This window comes from Callithrix jacchus, chromosome 1 (genome assembly GCF_049354715.1).
Source record: "Callithrix jacchus isolate 240 chromosome 1, calJac240_pri, whole genome shotgun sequence".
NCBI classification, from domain to species: Eukaryota; Metazoa; Chordata; class Mammalia; order Primates; family Cebidae; genus Callithrix; species Callithrix jacchus.
In genome coordinates, this window is record NC_133502.1 from 185,002,720 (window position 1) to 185,020,046 (window position 17,327).

The 17,327-nt window shown below is 61.8% G+C and overlaps 1 protein-coding gene across 4 annotated transcripts in view; it reads right to left on the bottom strand.

Moving 5' to 3' along the window:
- NOTCH1 (notch receptor 1) overlaps nucleotides 1-12,434 on the bottom strand; it is a 50,305-nt gene extending 37,871 nt beyond the window's left edge. For 2 of the 4 annotated variants that reach the window (XM_035263312.3, XM_078332195.1), the window contains exons 1-2: nucleotides 10,116-10,294; nucleotides 9,699-9,777 (exon numbers count right to left, since the gene is read on the bottom strand). Coding sequence is in view for 1 of the 4 variants with exons in the window: in XM_035263304.3 (XP_035119195.3) it covers nucleotides 9,699-9,777; nucleotides 11,380-11,440 (140 nt within the window). In the remaining 3 variants the exon portion in view is untranslated. Of the gene's footprint in view, nucleotides 1-9,698; nucleotides 9,778-10,115; nucleotides 10,295-11,379; nucleotides 11,698-11,862 lie in introns of those variants that run through there. The other 2 variants (XM_035263311.3, XM_035263304.3) reach the window with 2 other exon arrangements.
- Nucleotides 12,435-17,327: the final 4,893 nt, after the last annotated feature.

Here is a 17,327-nt window from a genome sequence, read left to right on the forward strand (position 1 = left end):
CGCCCACCAGCCAGCCCCAGCCTGAGCTCAGCATCTTACTGAAAAGCGTCAGGGAAACCACACATGTTCGCCCCGGCTGCTCCCCCAGACCTCTCATTTCCAGTAACTGTGTTTCCGCTCGTCAACAGCTGAAACCAGGAGGAACTGGTGGGGGCAGATACCTGGGCCCCGCCATGCGGCCCTGCTATGCGCCTGGGGCTCTTCTGTCCCCCAGGTGCAGGCGGTCAGCACTTACCACCCACCACCTTCCCAGACAGCCTCTGTGCCCACTCGACGGCTCAGCAAGCCCGGCCCCTGCCCTGCCGCGGCCACAGCAGCCTCAGAGAGGGCAGGCCAGTGTCGGGGCCCGAGCCAGGTCCAGGGCGGGACACCCATCTGAGGTGTGGATCAGGCAATGGCACCTCCTCGGGACCTTGGTTCCTGGGCAGGCTCGTTGATCACGGGCCTCCGGCAGGAAAAATTCCAGGCCAAAAGCTCCAGCCTACTGCAAAGGCGCCCTAAGCTGACCGTGTGGGCTGCAGGGGAACCTGTTTCAGGGAAAGTGAAGGATATGCTGGTCCCCTCCCTTGGACTTGATGGGGCATGAACGCGTCTCTAATAAAGCCAGATCTCCCGCCGTGGCTCCCCAGGCAGGCGCCGGTGGCTCAGGCCATGAGTCAGACTGGGTGGCCCAAGGACGGGGAAGGGGCAGGGGGCCGGGAGCCACCACCACTGTGCCTGGGCATCTCGGCGCAAGGGCGACCATCGACTTCGTGCTGCCCTCCAGCCGCAGGCCTGTCCGTGTCTGAGAGGTCTCGGGACGCAGCGGGGGGCGGGGGAGTCTACTTCTCCAGCCCAGCCCAGCCCAGGCTGCAGGGCCGCTGCCCTCTCAGACAGGCTGACTCAACACACAGGACCTGCCTCCCAGGTCCAGCTCAGGTTGGGCGAGGCTGGCCTCCTGTGCTCCGCAAATCAACAGTGTCAACACAATTCAAGAGGTATTTCCCGAGCTTTAAACAACCAATTCAAGCACTTCAGAGACACACCATGGACACCAGGCCAGGGAACTGCGTAAACAGGGATGACAGTCTGATGACGAACTCGCCCATCTGCCCGTGAGAGCAAGGCTGGGGCGTGTCACCAACCTCAGTGCCAGGCAGAGCAGAAGGAGCAACATAACTCTTTCCTGGGGGAAAATCTCAACAAGCAACCCAGGAGTTGGCAGGCCTCCCCCCGGGTGAGAACAGCGCCCACCTGGCGACTACTGGCCCGAACAGCCCTGCGCCCAGGCAAGCTGGCTGATGCCGCTGTGAGTGTTCTCTGGCCCCCACTGCAGCAGTGGGCTCTGTGGGAAGGGTCCGGGCAGCATTTGGGCCTGGCCTGATCCTGAGACAGCCTCGGTTTTGGCCACTCGCAGACAGTGATTGGCCAAATCACACCCCAGTGGGGCCTGGCAGCTGTGTGGGTGTCGAAGGCAAAGCCTCCCCTGCGTACCCCAGCACATCAGGGCCACCCCAGTCCCTTCCCCACAGGCCCACTGGACCCCAGAACCCCAGACCTCCTTTCAGGAAATTGCAGGGAGCACAGCAGGGCGCCCACACAGGCCAGACCTCAGGGAACCACTGCCACACCCCCACCCCAGAGAGCCCAGGCCTCTGAAATGCAGCTGAGGCTGAGGGGCTAGGGACTCGGAGGACAGGGTCTCCCAGCTGGGGGGGTTCACAAGGCCCCTTGGGGACCCACTCGAAGCCACCTCTTTGTATTAGGGAGGGCATGAGGAGAGGGCCCCGTCTATCCGCACTGGCTCAATTCAGAATGCAGACGGCAGGACCCCCCGAAGCATGGGCCCCTGAGCCTGTGAGGGTTCGGAGGTGAGGCCTTTCCAGAAGTTCCCCTCCCAGGATCAATAGGTGCAGGGTGCTGAGGGGGCACTCAAGACACAACAAGCGGAGGTTGTCCTCCGAGAATTCCACAGGCCTCGGAGACACTGGGACCGCCTATTCACCATGCACCGCCACCACTGGGGGAAGCCAGGCACCCTGATGCTAACGCTCACGCATCTGCCCGACAAGGAGGAGGTGCCCAGCTGTCTGCATACGGGGCCTCGCTGTCAAGGCTGGCCTAGTGCCCTATAGGGGACATGGCGCTTCCCTGTCCCGAGGACAACTTGGCGAGGACACCATCCGTGTCTCAGAGCAGGAAGCCAGGCTCCTAGCCCTCACCTGTGTCAGTCACTCCAAGGTGACCCCGAAGACAGCAGGGAGCCAACCACACAGAGCTCTGTCCAGGAAAGGGATGGCCAAGGAGCAGGCAGACTGAGTGGGCGGGGCTGAGATGCCTGGCATGCCCCTGGACGAGTCCAAAGCCTCACTGCCCACCACTGCCCTGCCCCTGCCACTCCCTTGGTCTAGGGCTCCCAGCTGCTGACCCTGTCTGCACCAGTGTGGAAGGTACTCCATGGTGGGCCTTACTTGAAGGCCCCACAGCATCCACCCCACCCCCAGCTTGTGACCAAGCCCAGCCGCCCTACAGTCTGGTTCTTAAGCAGCGTGCTCCTCCCCTGCCCAGGGGGACCTGCATCTGCCATGCCCACCCACTCCCCAGGGTCCAGCATCTAGTAGATGCTCGATAAAGACCCTCTTCCTGCATCCTTACAACACCAGGCGTGTGGGCGCTCAGTGACCGCAGCCCCACAGGTCCTCCTGTGGGCTGAGGGACACTGAAGGGCTTGGCGGCTGGTGCGAGTGAGGCTCAGGGACAGGTTGTGAACCTGCCTTGGAGTTCTGAGTGGGGCAAAAGCTGTGGGCATGCCAGGCTGTCCTGTAAATTCACCTGGGAACGTGCCAGGACCCACTCTAGGGGGCTCTGTGGCAGTTGGGTGGCCACACTGGCCAGAGTGAATACCACCTCTTCCAGGAAGCCACCCCGGATGCCCTCCCAACACCTGTCTCCTCTGGACTATGTGAGAACTGGGATGCTCGTGTCTCACTCTGGCCAGTCCTCGATGGTTCTCAGCGGCTAAAATCTAGTCCATGCCGTGACACAGATGAACCTTAAACATATCCTGCTCAGTGAAAGAAGCCAGAAACCAAAGACCACCTGCTGTACAATCCCATTCATACACAATGTCCAAAAACAGGCAAATTCACAGAGACAGAAAGTGGACAGGTGGGTGCCAGGGGCTGGGGCAGTGGGGAAGAGCAACTGTATTTGGGTGCCATTTCTGCTTTGTGCAGCGAAAAAGGCCTGGAACTGGGCAGTGGTTGAAGGAACCCGTGAATGTACTAGATGCCACTGAATAGCACATTTCAGTTCCCAAGTCACATCTTCAGCCTGGGCAACACAGCAAGACCCCATCTCTGCAAAAAATTTAAAAATTAGCCAGGCAGGCTAGGTGTGGTGGTTCACGCCTGTAATCCCAGCACTTCAGGAGGCTGAAGTGGGCAGACCACGAGGTCAGGAGATCGAGACCATTCTGGCCAACATGGTGAAACCCCATCTCTACTAAAAACACAAACATTAGCTGGGGGTGATGTCCTGTGCCTGTAATCCCAGCTACTCAGGAGGCTGAGGCAGGAAATCGCTTGAACCTGGAGGCAGAGGTTGCAGTGAGTTGAGATCGCACTATTGCACTTCAGCATGGTGACAGAGTGAGACTCTGTCTCAAAAAAAAAAAAATAAATTAGCTAGGCATGGTGGTGCACACCTGTGGTCCCAGCTACTCTGGAGGCTGAGGCAGGAGGATTGCTTGAGCCCAGGAGTTTGAGGCTGCAGTCAGCCATGATCCCACCGCTTCACTCTAGCCTTGTGTGACAGAATGAGATCCTAGCTCAAAAAAAAAAAAAGTGACTGGGCATGGTGGCTCATGCTTGTAATCCCAGCAATTTGAGAGACTGAGGCAGGCGGATCACCTGAGGTCAGGAGTTCAAGACCAGCCTGACCAATATGGTGAAACCCTGTCCCTACTAAAAACACAAAAATTAGCTGGGCGTAGTGGCATGCGCCTGTAGTCCCAGCTACTCAGAAGGCTGAGGCAGGAGAATCGCTTGAACCCGGGAGACGGAGGCTGCAGTGAGCAGAGATTGTGCCACTGCACTCCAATCTGGCTGACAGAGTGAGACTCTGTCTCATAAAAAAAAATTTTTGTAATATGAGTAACTCATCAACCAGGATACCCCTATATGCATATCCAGCCCCCAATCTAGTCCTTAGCTCCCTTTGCTCCCAGGGAGCAGGGTAGGGAGGAGCAGGGCCTCAAGGAGAACTGAACCAGACAACTTTGGGAAAGGGCTTCCCTCCACCCTCCTATCCCTACAGCTACTGCTCCTTCCCCAGCCAGGGAGACCACTGAGCCCACGCCGAAGGGCCCACAGCCACCACCATGCCTTCAGCCCGACCCAGGCTCCTGCTGGCTGTAGTTGGAAGAGGGCTCACATACAGACGGGGAAGCTGAGGCCCAGGGAGGAGACAGTGTGGGGAGCACAGCTCATCAGAGCCAGCCCCACTCCGCCTCTCCTCAGAGCTCTGGGCCCCACGGAAGAAAGCCCCGGCACTGCCTGGGAAACTCACGGCCATCAAACGCATCCCGGCCCACAGGTTGATGCCCCAAGCTCGTTAAAGCTACTGGCATTTCCTCCTCAGCCCCGGGAAACATCTGGAAAGTTCTGGATACACATGCACATGAAGGTGAAAGCTGACGCCAGCCTGCCTCAGATCCCCACACCCTTGCAGCTGCAGCTTTACCACCTGCGTGCTGGGGATGAAAACGGCACTAGCCACACCTGAGGGTGGGCGGCTGTCTGCCAGGGGTTTATGAGTCTGGGTAACAGCGGCCGTCCTGAGCATGGAGCTGTCATCACTGCATTACTGAGGAAGGCAAGCTAGACGCCCCATCGACTGCAAACCCACATCCTTGCACTATTTATAGACGAGACATGAAACAGGAAAGGTCCCCTCCCCACAGCAAAGGGTGCAGTCCCTTGGTCCAGCCTGGTACTGCCCAGTGGACCCTGGTGGCCACGGCTGCCCATCACAGGTGCAGGGAATGGGGAAGGAGGCCAGTGGGGTCTCCAGTCTGCCCGTGTCTGGGGGTCCCTGCACCCAGCTCTGCCTTGTGGAAGCCCTTCCCGGTGTGCACTGTCTGCCCTGCCCTACCCTCTTTCTACCAGGGGCACTGCTTTCTGTCTCACTCTCTCTCTCTTTTCTACAATTGTTTTCTTCAATGGAAAACGTGCTGGCTGCTGTTCAGGGGCAGGCCCTGCCCCAAGGAGGCCGCTTCCTCCAGAACACTCACCCCAGGCTCCTACTCAGGTCTCCGCCCTAGGCCTTCCTGCTCCTGATGTCTCCCCAGTCTCAGGAGGTGACACTTTCTATTTGACACTGTGTGGTTTTGTTTTCTGATTTTTGTTTTTTTGAGACAGTGTCTCGTTCTGTCGCCCAGGCTGGAGTGCAGTGGCGTGATCTTGACTCACTGCAGCCTTCGTCTCCTTGGTGCAAACAAGCCTCCTGCCTCAGCCTCCTAAGTGGCTGGGATTACAGGCATGGGCCACTGCGCCTGGCTAATTTGTGTCTTTTTAGTAGAGACGGGGTTTTGCTATGTTGGCCAGGCTGGTCTTGAACTCCTGACCTCAAGTGATCCGCCCGCCTGGGACGCTGCATGTTTTTAAACATGTGTTTCTAACCCTGGTGCCCTTGAAGAACAGGTGCTGCAGAAGCAGGTGCCTCCTGAGTGCAAGGAGTAGAATTAACCTGTTCCTCTCCTGGCCACGCCCAAGACAAGGCAAGTGAGTCAATGGAAACAACCAGACCGGGTGACAGAAGACAGCCCACCCCTCCCCAGCCTCCCAGGCCTTCATGGCAGGGCCCAGTCACTTCCCGCCCCAGCCTCCTTCCTCCTCTTTTAAAGGGAAGCCACGCCCCCAGTCCTGCTAGTAGTCGGGAAGTGACGGGCCAGGCAGGCTGGGGCCACGGTTGGGGTTAGGGACATTCGCTTAGGAGAAGGAGAGAGGCAGGGCTGGTAGGAGCTCTGTCACCGCTGCGTGACCCTGGGGCCTTCGGTGACTGCTCTGGATCTCCTCCTCTTACTTCCCTGTGCCTGGTCTGGACAGCTTTACGGGGCTGCCAGGACCTATGCCTGGCCTCTGCAGGCCAGCCCACCCCCAACATGTCCCATATGTGAACCAGGTGCCTCTCTCACCCCTTGCTGAGAAGTGAACCCCAAGGAAGTTGGGGCTGTGTCTGCCCTGTCCCCACTGGGCGTTGCCTGGAGCGGAAGGCAGCACACAGCAGGCGCTCAAACGTGTCTGCGAACCAGAGCCATCCTGGGAAACGGACTTCCCCCGAGCCTGCCAGTCCGTCTCCAGGCAGTGCCAGGCCCAGCCCACCAGGCAGCACCTTCAGGACTCTCTAAATTCATTCCCTTGGGGAAGAGGCTCTGGAGACCAGCACTGTCAGCCAATGGCAAAAGGCGGGGAGGGAAGGCCCGCTGACCAGGGGCCTCTCACGAGGTTCTTATGCCATCCTCACGCACCATCAAGACATTCAGTGTGTATCAGCCTGGCTGACACCCTGGGGAAACTGAGGCTTGCATGACCTGATGACCCAAGGTCCTGGAGCTAGCAGGGGACCGGGCCAGGCCTCAGACACAAGGCTGTCCAGAGCTACAGCCCACCACCCAGCAGGTGGCTGGACGTCCTCCAGGAGGTGCCGGGTCTGACGCCCCTCCGCAGTTTCTCCCCACCTGGAAGAGGTCCTGTGCAATTCTAACTCTGTCATCAGCAGGCAACATCTTAGCCACCCTCTGCCTCGCCACCAAGCCCAGACCCAGGCAGCCCTGGGAGAGCCTCTCAGACCACAGATACAGGCTCACCCAGACGGACAGGGTCCCTGCAGCTCTTCCCACCCGATCCTCAAAACAGAAGGAAAACACAGGGAGCCCTCTTCAGTACCACCTGTTCACACCAACAGAGCTGACAAGGGGGCCTGGGAAGAACCAAGGACCACAGTGACCTCCTAGGCCTGCTCAAAAGGCTACCATCTCCGACCACAGCCACCATGGCCACACTGCACACAGCAGCTGCCCAGAGAGCCACCATCCTCCACCCACCAGCATGTGCTGCCATGCATTTTCTACCTGGCCACCAGCTGACCAGGCCACAGTGACACTCCGACCTCCTGGGAAGGCATTTTGCACAGACAAAACCACTTTTTCCAACCCTGAGCCCTGTAACCGCCTGACTGGCAACTTCCCATGGAGGTTCCTTCTCTTTGGGGCGGAAAGAAATGATTCACTCAGTACTAAGATGGCAGGCCCCTTCCACAGAGGAGGCAGCAACTGGCACCAAAAGTCAAAGCCATTTCCAGGGTCACAGCTGGACACCATGGGGCCGGGATTTGCATGCAGACTGGCAGGGCTTCAGGGGCCTGAACCCCAGACGCTTTTGAGAAACTACGTGGGGTTCTCCCCTTGCTGGGAGAGCCAGGCCTCCCTCAGGTGCCCTGGCCAACTCCTGGACAGAACGCCTGGGGCCTTCTGAGAAGAACGAGCAGGAACGGGAAGCCGGGGCGCCTGAGGAGAGTGTGCTGGGTGGGGCTCAAGCCCAGGGAGGGAGCCCAGGGCCTTCCCCAGAGTGGCTGCAACACCCCCAAACTGCAGTGTGGACCCTGATCTGAGCCTCCGCACACCGGGCCTGGCCCAGGCCATGGCCGTGGCCTCCAAAGCTGCAGCCCAGAGGTAAGAGCTTGAAGACGCGCTTCCGCCCCATCTTCTCACTGGACTAATGGGGTGTGCACAATGGGGCCTCTGTGGGCTGAGCCCGGCTGCCTGTCAGGCCAAACTGAAGCAGGCTTCCCGCCAACAAGGAGGGGGCGCCAGGCCCCCATGTCAGGGACAAGGCCAGGCACCAAAGTCCTGGTCAGTGGCCTGGCTTGGGCTGGAAACAGCTCACCAGCATCCCAGGTTTGGGGAGTGGGAGAGTGAGCCCACGACACTGGTGTCTGTGGCTCTGTGGTGGGGTCTCAGCCCAGACCCTAGGGAACTGCAGCAATCTGTACCTCAAAGCACAGCCCGTTGGCCGGGGGAAGACCTCAATCCCAGACCCCAGTGGGCTAGGCCATGCCTCCTTCCCAGGGCTGCTGAGAAGCAGCAACAGGTCCCCAGTTTCCGCAGCATGGCACTCCTCCCACCCTTCCAAAGTCCCCTGCGGGAGCAAGAAGCTTCTCCCAGGGCCCCGCATGGATGAGAGGCAGAGTCCGAGCCGGGCGCGCCGTAGCGGGGCAGGGGGTTATACATTCTGGGAAGCCACGCATAATTAATCACACGGCATTAATCCACCTCCCCCAACAATAGCGGCTGCACTTCCCTGGATCCCAGCTGTCGGGCTCTGAATGAAAGGAAACAAGATTTAGGGCATCAAGCGTCCGTGCGGCTTCTGCAGGGGGAGAAGGGGGCCCCAAAAAGCAAAAAAAAAGTAGTGCGCATTCATTAGTGTCTGACAAAGACACAATCGGCTTTGTCCATTAAACTGCTCACAGGCCTGCTTAATTGGCTTCAATGCAGGGAGGGCGGGGGCCGCTGCCCACAGGCTGCGCAGTTCGCGCAGGCAGGAGCCGGGCTGGGGTTGTCAAGGGAATGGGCCCTTCTGCAGTTGGAATGAGGGCGCGCAGACTGGCTGGGGAGCCACTTCTTCATCTGCAGCTCCTGGTGGGGCGGGGAGGACTCTTTTTCCAGCAAGCAAACACCTCCTCGTTATTCTCATCAGGGATGGACTCAAGTTTAAGGGCGTCGGCCACAGCAGCACAGCTCCCTGCAGCCGGCTGGCACTCACAGGCAGGCTGGAGGCAGCCGCTTCCCCAGGACTTCCCAGCCACTCCTGCCCGTTTTACATCTGAGGCTGGGAGACCAGAAGGGCCACAGGATTTTGGGGACAGAATTTGCAGATGCCAGGACAGAAACCAGACTCAAGAATTTCCCCACATCCTGCGACAAAACATGAGTTCCACCTTCTCCTCCCCAGCCCCAGCCTGAGGCCGAGAGGAGACAGCTGGAGCAAACAGAGAGCCCAAAGGTAGGTCAGATTTTGGAGAGTCAATTTCCTTGAAAGAGGCATCGCCCACTCAGAGAGGGCATCAGCCATCCAGAGGGGGCAACACCCAGAGAGGGCATCACCTTTTTCCAGAGGAGGCATCGTCTGTGCCTAGAGGAGGAATCACCCATGCAGAGGAGATATTACCACCAGCTCAAGAGGCATCACCTGTGCCCAGAGGAGGCATCACCCACCCAGGCATCACCACCTGTCCAGAGCAGGCAACATCACCAGCTCAGGAGGCAACACCTGGCCAGAGAAGGTGCCCCAAGTTGGCAGCATGGTGGAGGCTCGGCCTCTCTATAAATGGTCCAGAGTTCCCCCTGGCAGATCAACTGTTTCTGGGGGACTTGAAGAATTGGGGTACTGGGACTCCCACTTAGTGCCCCAGGAGACTGAGGCGGCCCACGGAGGAGTGCCCAAGCCCCCAGCAGCCAGACCAGCTCCACACGCAGCATAATTGCGGGTGATTAAGTAATTGCCAGACTTTGTCCAATAAAAGTCATCACGTGACCTCGCCCAGACTCTGGGCCATCTCCAGAAGACAATGGCCTAGTGTTCTGTCCCCTGCGCCGCTGCAGAAAGCAGGGGCTCTACCCTCCACAAAGCAACAGGTCCCGCAGGGGTGGTACTCACACGCAGGCCTCCGTGCCATTGGCCGCTTCACACTTCCCGCCATTCAGGCAGGTCTCACCGGGCTGGGAGCATCGCAGGCCTAGACAGGGCAGAAGAGAGGTCAGTCTCGCCCGCACCCCCACCGAAGGCCCTTGTTACCCTGGGAGTGGGACCTGCACCCAGCCAAGGGGCGCCCCCCGCCCCCCACCCCAGAAGCACTCTGCTCAGTGTCATGGGTTGCTGGGGCAGAGGTCCGCAGTAAGACCCTCCATGAAACCAAAGGGGCATCAACATTCTGCCCAGAGTTCTGTAAGTCAGAACTGGGGGGAAGGGGAGCAGTGGGAACACGTCCTGCTTGAGGCCGGGTGGGGCGGCCTGAGGTGCAGTGGGGGAGAAGCGGAGACAGGGCAGGCTCCTCTCCTAAGCGTTGCCCCCCACCCCGAAGGATCCGGCAGGGCAGGGGCCCCCATCCAGCCGCCGAGATTGCCTCTGTTTAAACCCGTTCTACAAGGGGCAGAGCTGGACGCGGGGGGTGGGGGGGGCGGGTGGCCACACTCATCTCCCGCCCGCCCGTGGGAAAATGCGACAGCTGCTCGCCCGCCGCCCCGCCCGCCAACAAAGCGCCGGCCGCGGCCTCGGAATCAGAGCAGCCCATTGTGGAGTCGGGGCCGCCTCCAGGGGCACGGGGACTGCACCCCGGGGAGCCGGCCCCGCCTCCGCCGACACCCAATACCTGCTCCCGCGGGCGCGCACCTCCAGGGGCCGCCCCCTATGCCCACGGGAGGGGAATGAAGATGCCTCGTTCGGAAGGAATCCGCCCCATCTCGAGAAGGGGTCAATAACTCCAGCCCCTCCCTCCCCATCTCAAGGGGGCTGAGAAACGGGGAGGGGGTGTGACAGAGCCGCACTTTCTGGAAGAGGACGGAATATTCTCACCTCCGACTCTCCGAGAAAGAGCAGATTAATCACTCGATTCCCCAGAGACCCCCCTCGACGTGCGGCTGGGAGAGTTGTGAGCGCCCCCCACCCGCGTCCCGCTCTCTGCCCCCAAAATTTCCAAACTTCAACTCCGTAAAGCAGAAGGAAAGTGAAGTCCCACCGGGCTCAGCGGGGCCGGGCGCAACCCCTCCCCCAAACCAAAAGCCGGGCTGAGGGGCGCTGGGGGGCCCCGGCGGGGGGAGCGGTCGCGAGCCGGGGACAAGCGGACCGCGCGGGTCAGCAGAGGCGAACGCGGCGCCTCAGAGCCCACATTCCGCGCCCCAACATCCGCCTGGCGTGGGCCAGAGGCGAGGAAGAAAGAAGATAAATGGCCCGGAGAGGCAACAGGAAACCAAAACCGACTCGATTCAAATCGAAAAGTAGTAGGCAGTGCGCCTGCCTGGCCGCCCGGCGGCAAGCCCCACGAGCGGCGGGTGCGGGGCGGCCCAGGGCAGGGCCTCCGGGGCCCCCGCACCCCACGCTGGCCTCCCCACTCGGCTCCAGGCACGGGCGGCGCGCGTCCGTCCCCAACGCGGGGACAAGCGGAGGCTCGGTCCTCCCCACGACGGGGACGCCAGGACCCCACGCACGGGCCCGTCCACTCCTCCCTCCCCACGCCGGCCTCCCCGCCGCCAGCTCCCAGCTACGCGAGGCGCGCGCCGAGCGCCACCAAAGTTTCCAAAGCGCGAGGAAAGTGGGGGCTCGCGGGTGGGCGGGCGCCTACCTCGTGCGGCGAGCGCGGGCAGCAGCGCCAGGCAGAGCAGGGGCGCCAGGAGCGGCGGCATGCCTGCCCCCCGGCTGCCCACTGTGCCCGGGCGGCGGCCTTCTGCGCTGGCCGGCGGGGCGGGGGCGCACACGGGCGGCGAACGGTCCCGCGGGCTGCGGCGGCCGCTCCTGGCCTCTCTCTCACGCTGGCGGGCGGCGCTGTGCTCTCGCGGGCTCCCGGGCCGGGCTCCGCGCCCGCCTCGTTCTTTCGCTACGCTCGCGCCCGCGCCCCGCGCCCCTGCGCCCCTGCTCTCCCTCCCGCGGCCGAGGCACTAGTGAGGCTCAGGACCGAGGTGCGCTCCGCCCCCGCCCCAGGCCCCGCCCCCGCCCCAGGCCCCGCCCCCGCGAGGCCCGCCCCCTCCGACCTCCCGCGCGCCCCCCGCGGCCTCCTCCGGCCCACGTGCCCCGTCCGGCTTGCGCCCCCGCGAGCTGAGCCCCTCACCTGCAGCGCGGCGTGGGTCGGGAGCGGGCGCCGAGGGACTATTTCTCGTCTGAAAGTTTTCAGAGGCCAAAAGTTTGAGCCAGGGCTGCGGAAGGATCCGGCTCCGGCCGTTGCCGCGCTCGGCGACAATTGGCGACGATAATTTGCATGTGAATAAGCAGTGGAGACCTGGGCGGGGTGGGGAAGGCGAGGCCGCGTCCAACCTGCGCTAGGCCGGGCGGGGAGCAGCTGAGGCCACGTTGGGGGACCCCGCGTCCGGTCAGTGGGCTCTGGGAGGGTCCCCCAGCCGTGGGGGCGCCCGCAGCCCGGTGGCTTTACTCCCTCCGGGAGCCCCACAGCCGCGGCTTTAGGCGCCTAAGGGATCGATCGCGTGACGCCCCCGGCCGCGATTGCCCGAGCACTTGACCTTGAGGCATGGGGGCGCTGCGGCCTCTGGCCAGGGACTCAGGCCGTCCCGAGGGAACAGCCCGGGGCCGGTGCCTAGCAGGCGGATCGGATCGCGCCCGCTGCCCCGGGGGACCCGCATCTGCACGCTCCCGGTCCTCCTCCTGCCTAAGGTGGCCCCGGAAAGCACAAGCGGTCCGGCGGATCTGCCGCTGGCGCCGGCGTGGCCCCTCCCACGTGCTCCTTCCGGCTGAGTTGTTTCTCCACCACGATGGCAGACATGGGCACCCGGTGCCAAGCCTGGTTAAGCGCCAGGAGTCCAAAATGCCTGCCATAGTCCCTGAGCAAAGTTCACGGCCTCGTGCCAGGGACACACAGCGCCCCCTCCCCATCCCAGCACAGGATGGGGAGTGCGATGGCGGAAGGCGCAAGTCCTGGGATCCTCCTGGAGTAGGAGGGCGATGCATGCCCTGGGGGTCCACCGAACAGCTGAGAGGGACCCAGGACTCTGGGGGTCTGGGGGAAGGACTGCAAAAACCCCAGAGGATGGTGGCAGAAGGAGGCACAGAAGGGGGGCAAATCTCACACCTGACCCCACTGTGAGACTTTCCTGGCACACCTCTTGCCAAGTATGGAGCACGCTGGGAACAGCCGGTGCAGGCGGCCTGTCCCGCCCCTTAGCTGCTGCTGGGAGCCTCCCTCGCCTGCTGCGTCCCCCCAGAAGCTGGCCTCACTTCTCCAGTCCTGGGGTAACATCTTGGGGTCAGCACCCCAGGAGAGGAGGCGCCTGGAGGCGGCAGAGATGTTTATGTAACAGCAGCCCGGCAGCCTGGAGGAGCAGATTTTCCATAGAAGGAAGCGCGGAGCTGTCAGCTCCCAGACTCAGACTCAGGACTCTGCCAACCGCTCTATCCTCTGCACCGGGTGGCGGGGGATGAGGGCATGGGGAGGCCCAAAGGCCTCAGGCTTAGCGCTGATCGGCATGACTGCCTGTGTGCCTCCGTTGGCATCTCTGCCGGTTTTTGCCTGGGGAGGGGAGGAGGGGAGCCCTGGCTGGGGAGCTTCCCCTGGTCTTCCCCAGTTGTGCCGACAGCACCTCCACCATGGGCCTCCATCCTCTGCCAGCAGGGAAGAGAGTGGCCCACTCCAGGGCCACCCATCAGGCTACCTGGCAGCCAGGCACGCTCATGAGCCCACATTATAGATGATTCAGCAGGGTGCACAGGCCTTGGCCTCCCAGCTCCCAACGGCCATAGCCGGGAGTACCCATGGACAGCTGGGGCCGAGGAGAAGCCAGGAATGAGGGGACGGGCCTCTCCTCCCATCCAGCCTGGCAAGTGGATGAGAAGCTTTTTCATTCACAGGTTGTTTGGGCACTCTGTTCCTCTTTTATCAGGCCAGCAGGTGCGGGCAGTGGGGGAAAGCTGGGGTCCTGACCCAGCAGGAGAGCCTCTGATGGCCTGGGTCCTGGAGACCATCTCCTGTGGGTCAGCTTTGAGCAGCAGGCATTTCAGGGGCTAAAGAGAAACAAGAGAAGGCAGGCTGTGTTCAGGGTACCCCAGCCACTCCAGAAACCCAATGGGAGGGTGGGGGCTAAGACCCCAAGACACTGAATTGGGGTGCAGTGCAGCCAGGCCTCCTCCAGGGGAACTCACGTTGGGCTTCCTGTTCCAGCTTGTGGTGGGAGCTGGGACAAGGTTCCCAGTCCACCCAGGGGCAGGTGTCCCCTGAATGAAGGGGCTGTTCCCAAGTTGGCCGGGGAGCCTGGAAGCAGATGGGATGGGGCTGCGGAGCCTGGTTTGCGGAGGGGAGAGGCAGACCCTTTTCTTCAGAGCCCCCCTTCAGGTGTTGAGGGAGAGTGGCTTAGGCATGGCACCCCAAGAGACAGAACTGGGTCAGTTTCCCCTCGTTTGCTGCCAGAGATATGGGGTGCCATTGTCAGGTGGGTGAGGGAGGCCCTGCTAACATTGACCCAGCCTGGCCCCTCCTGTGCAGCCGCTTCGGATGCTTTTGAGAGCAGAGAACGCCCCTAAGTGCGTGGAGCAGAGAGCACAGCTGGTCGGCAAGCAGGGATAGCAACCGAGCTCCTGCCACCTGCTCCGCCCCAGGTGCTGTCCAGCACGGAGACCCAGGCGAACTTAAAGCGCCCCAGGGCTGGCTCCAACCCCAGAGAGGTGTGGTCTGAGTGGAAGGGGATCAGCAGTTACTGGTTGGGTGTATTTGAAAGGTCTGTGTGTCGAAAGTTCTGCAGGAGAGTCTAAGCCAGGGCTGAGAATCCCAGTTCTGAGCCCCCGGCCCCCTTCCTTCCTGCAGGAATTCATTTTGGCTCTTGTTGTCCCCCTGACCCTATGGCGCTGTGGGGATGGGTAGTGTGATGCTCCCCATTTTTCAGGAGAGAAGTTTAGTCTCAGAGACTTTATGAGGATGGACCAAGGTCCAGTCAAGCCTTGGTCCTCAGCTGCTGTCATCGAGTAGGGCAGGTGGGACCCCCAGGAGGTGTTGGGGGACACTCCCCCCTCCGTCCCACTTACAGTCTGTTCATGGTGCAAGGCAGCAGGTTGGACTCGGTGCAGGGACCGTGGCTTGGCATGGCTGGGGTGGAGTAGCCAATTGGACTTAAAGCAGGGGGCTGGATATGAGGACCTCCCGTGGCAGGTACCCTGCCGGGTACTGGGTGGGGGCCACCGACAGGCAGCTGTGGGAACATTCCAGACCATGTAGGGGTAGGGCCCCTGTACCTTTTGAAGCTGATGGTAAAAAACATCTGACCTGCTTGCAAAGCTTGAGCCCAGAGGCCTGAGACTGTCTGGCCTCCAGGATGGCTTCCACTCAGCCTCCACCTCCCTTCCACGCAGCCTCCACCTCCCTTCCATGCAGCCCTTGACCATCAGGTGCACCCCAGGGCCTTAGCTGGCCGCTAAGCCTCAGGTTCCCCTTCACCAAGTGACTTTTAAGGTCCCATCTGCCTTTCTCCACTTAAAAAGAACTTGGGACATTTCCTCAAGGTTGGACATTCTTCAAGATGTGGTTTCAGTGCCCATGGCTCGCTACCTGGTCGCCTGTTCTGGGCAGTCTGTGCTGTGTCGTGCCTGCTGTTCTTCCTCTGGGATGGAGTTGGGCTGGCCCCTGTTCTGAGAATGGAGATGCCGATGCCAGCAGGAGGGTGGGGTCTGGAGTCTGCACCAGGCCCCTTCCTGCATGCAGAGAGCCACTGCCACCCAGGCCCAGGGGCGCCTGCAGGTGCTGGGCATCTCACCCTTGCCCTCACCAGGGCCCTCATGACCCACACCCCCGGTCTGTGCCGTGGAGCCCCCTCCTCGCTTGTCCAAGGCCTCGTCCTCTGCTGAAGCCATGTCTGCCCTCTTGTCCCTGAGAGACTCCTCAGCCAACCCAGAGGCTCTGGGCCTTCTGAGGCCCTCGAAGCCTTCCTGACTTCCTCACCTACTCTCTGTGTGGCAGGCAGAGACCCTCCCTGCCAGGGCCCAGGACCACACCAGAGGCTCTGGAAGGTTTGCTGACTGACCTGTGACTGCGGAAGTGGAAGGAACATGGGCACAGACCCGGCAGGGGCTTGCCGGGTGCAGAGTCAACTGACCGCCCCTGGGAGCCTGCCACTGTGACCAGCCCTCCTGCCAGGTGCCGGTGCCCTCCCTGGCCCCTGGCCCCCAGCTGTTGCTGGGACGCTGCCCAAGGCCCTGTCCACTCGTCTCCAGCGGTCTCCATGCAGGAGCTGCCCCCTTGCTGCCCGTGAGGCCTGGGATAGGGTCAGCATCCTATAGGCAGGCCCTGCTGTTCCCTCTGCACAGAGGCTGGGGTAGAGTGTTGCCCGGGCAAGTCCAGGAGCCGGCGCTCGGCCTCCTGAGCAGGTAAGCTGAGAAGGCCTTGGCTGGGGTGGGCTTCAAGGCCACAGGGCTGACCACGGGCAGACCTGGTGCTGTGGTTCTGGAGCCGGGCCGTGGGCAGCTTGTGCAGTCCGGAGCTCAGGTGGAGGTGGAGGCCACTGCCCGTCCTTTCCCTGTGGCTCAGGGCTCAGACCCATCTGCCTGGCCCTGGAAGCCCCAAGACCACTCAGAGCACAGAGCTCAATGGGAAAGACAGTCGATGAGCCTGGGTATGTTCTCCCAGCCCTGAGAAGGGGGGCCCGCTCAGACCTTTCCAGGATCCCAGGTCCCCTCAGCCTTCCATAGAGCCTGGGTGGAGCTGGGCCTGGGGTTGGGTCCCTTGGGGGCCAATGGCCCATTTTTGCTGCTTCCAGGGAGCCCCAGGGAGATGGTGAGGTGGTGGCCAGCTGGGGACCCTCGTGGGCATGCCATTTGGGGGTGCAGGCACTGGGAAGTTAGTTGGCCAGGCCTGCCCAAATCAGGGGGCTTCCAGGAGGAGAGACATCAGGGGGGTGGCCAGAGGAGTCTTAGCACCGGGGCTGGTACCTCGGGGGGGGGGGGGGGGCGAGGGGAGCCGTCAGGGGCTGGACCAGACAGGGAGGCTGTCATGGTGCCTGGTTCTTGGATGGGCATGGAGGCTGTCAGTGGAGTGGCAGAGCCTGGCCTCCGGGTCTGTCTGTACTTCCCACACCCCCTCACTATCCCCAGACCCCCAGTCCCAAGGACCCCTGCAGAGCCTGCGGGGAGGGAACTTCCACCCTCCTGGCCCCCTGCCCACCTCAGCTTAGAACTTTCTCCAAAAACTAAGAGCCCCGGGGGACGAAACTCCAAGGCTCCGCCCCTTGGGCTCCGGCACAAATCCGAGCCTCCTCCAGGGCTGAGTCACTGGGAAAGCCAAGCACCGGGCGGGCCCCTCCCCCGCTTCCCCCTTTCTCGGACCCCCTCTTTTTCTTTTTCCTTCTCTTTCTTCTCGCCTTCTCTCCCTCTCTTCTTCCCTTCCTCCCTCTTTCCTTTCTTCCTTTCTGGGTGTAAAAACAGCTGGAAAGCCCCCTTAAAAAAATGTTCGTTTTAATTTTAGAGGGACGATGTTGATGTCCCAAAGTAGAATCCTCTAGCCACGAGCCCCGCGCCCTGCCCCACCCCTGCCTGTGCCCGGTCCCCTGCGTGGGGCCTGGGCTATCCTCAACCTCACCGATGGGA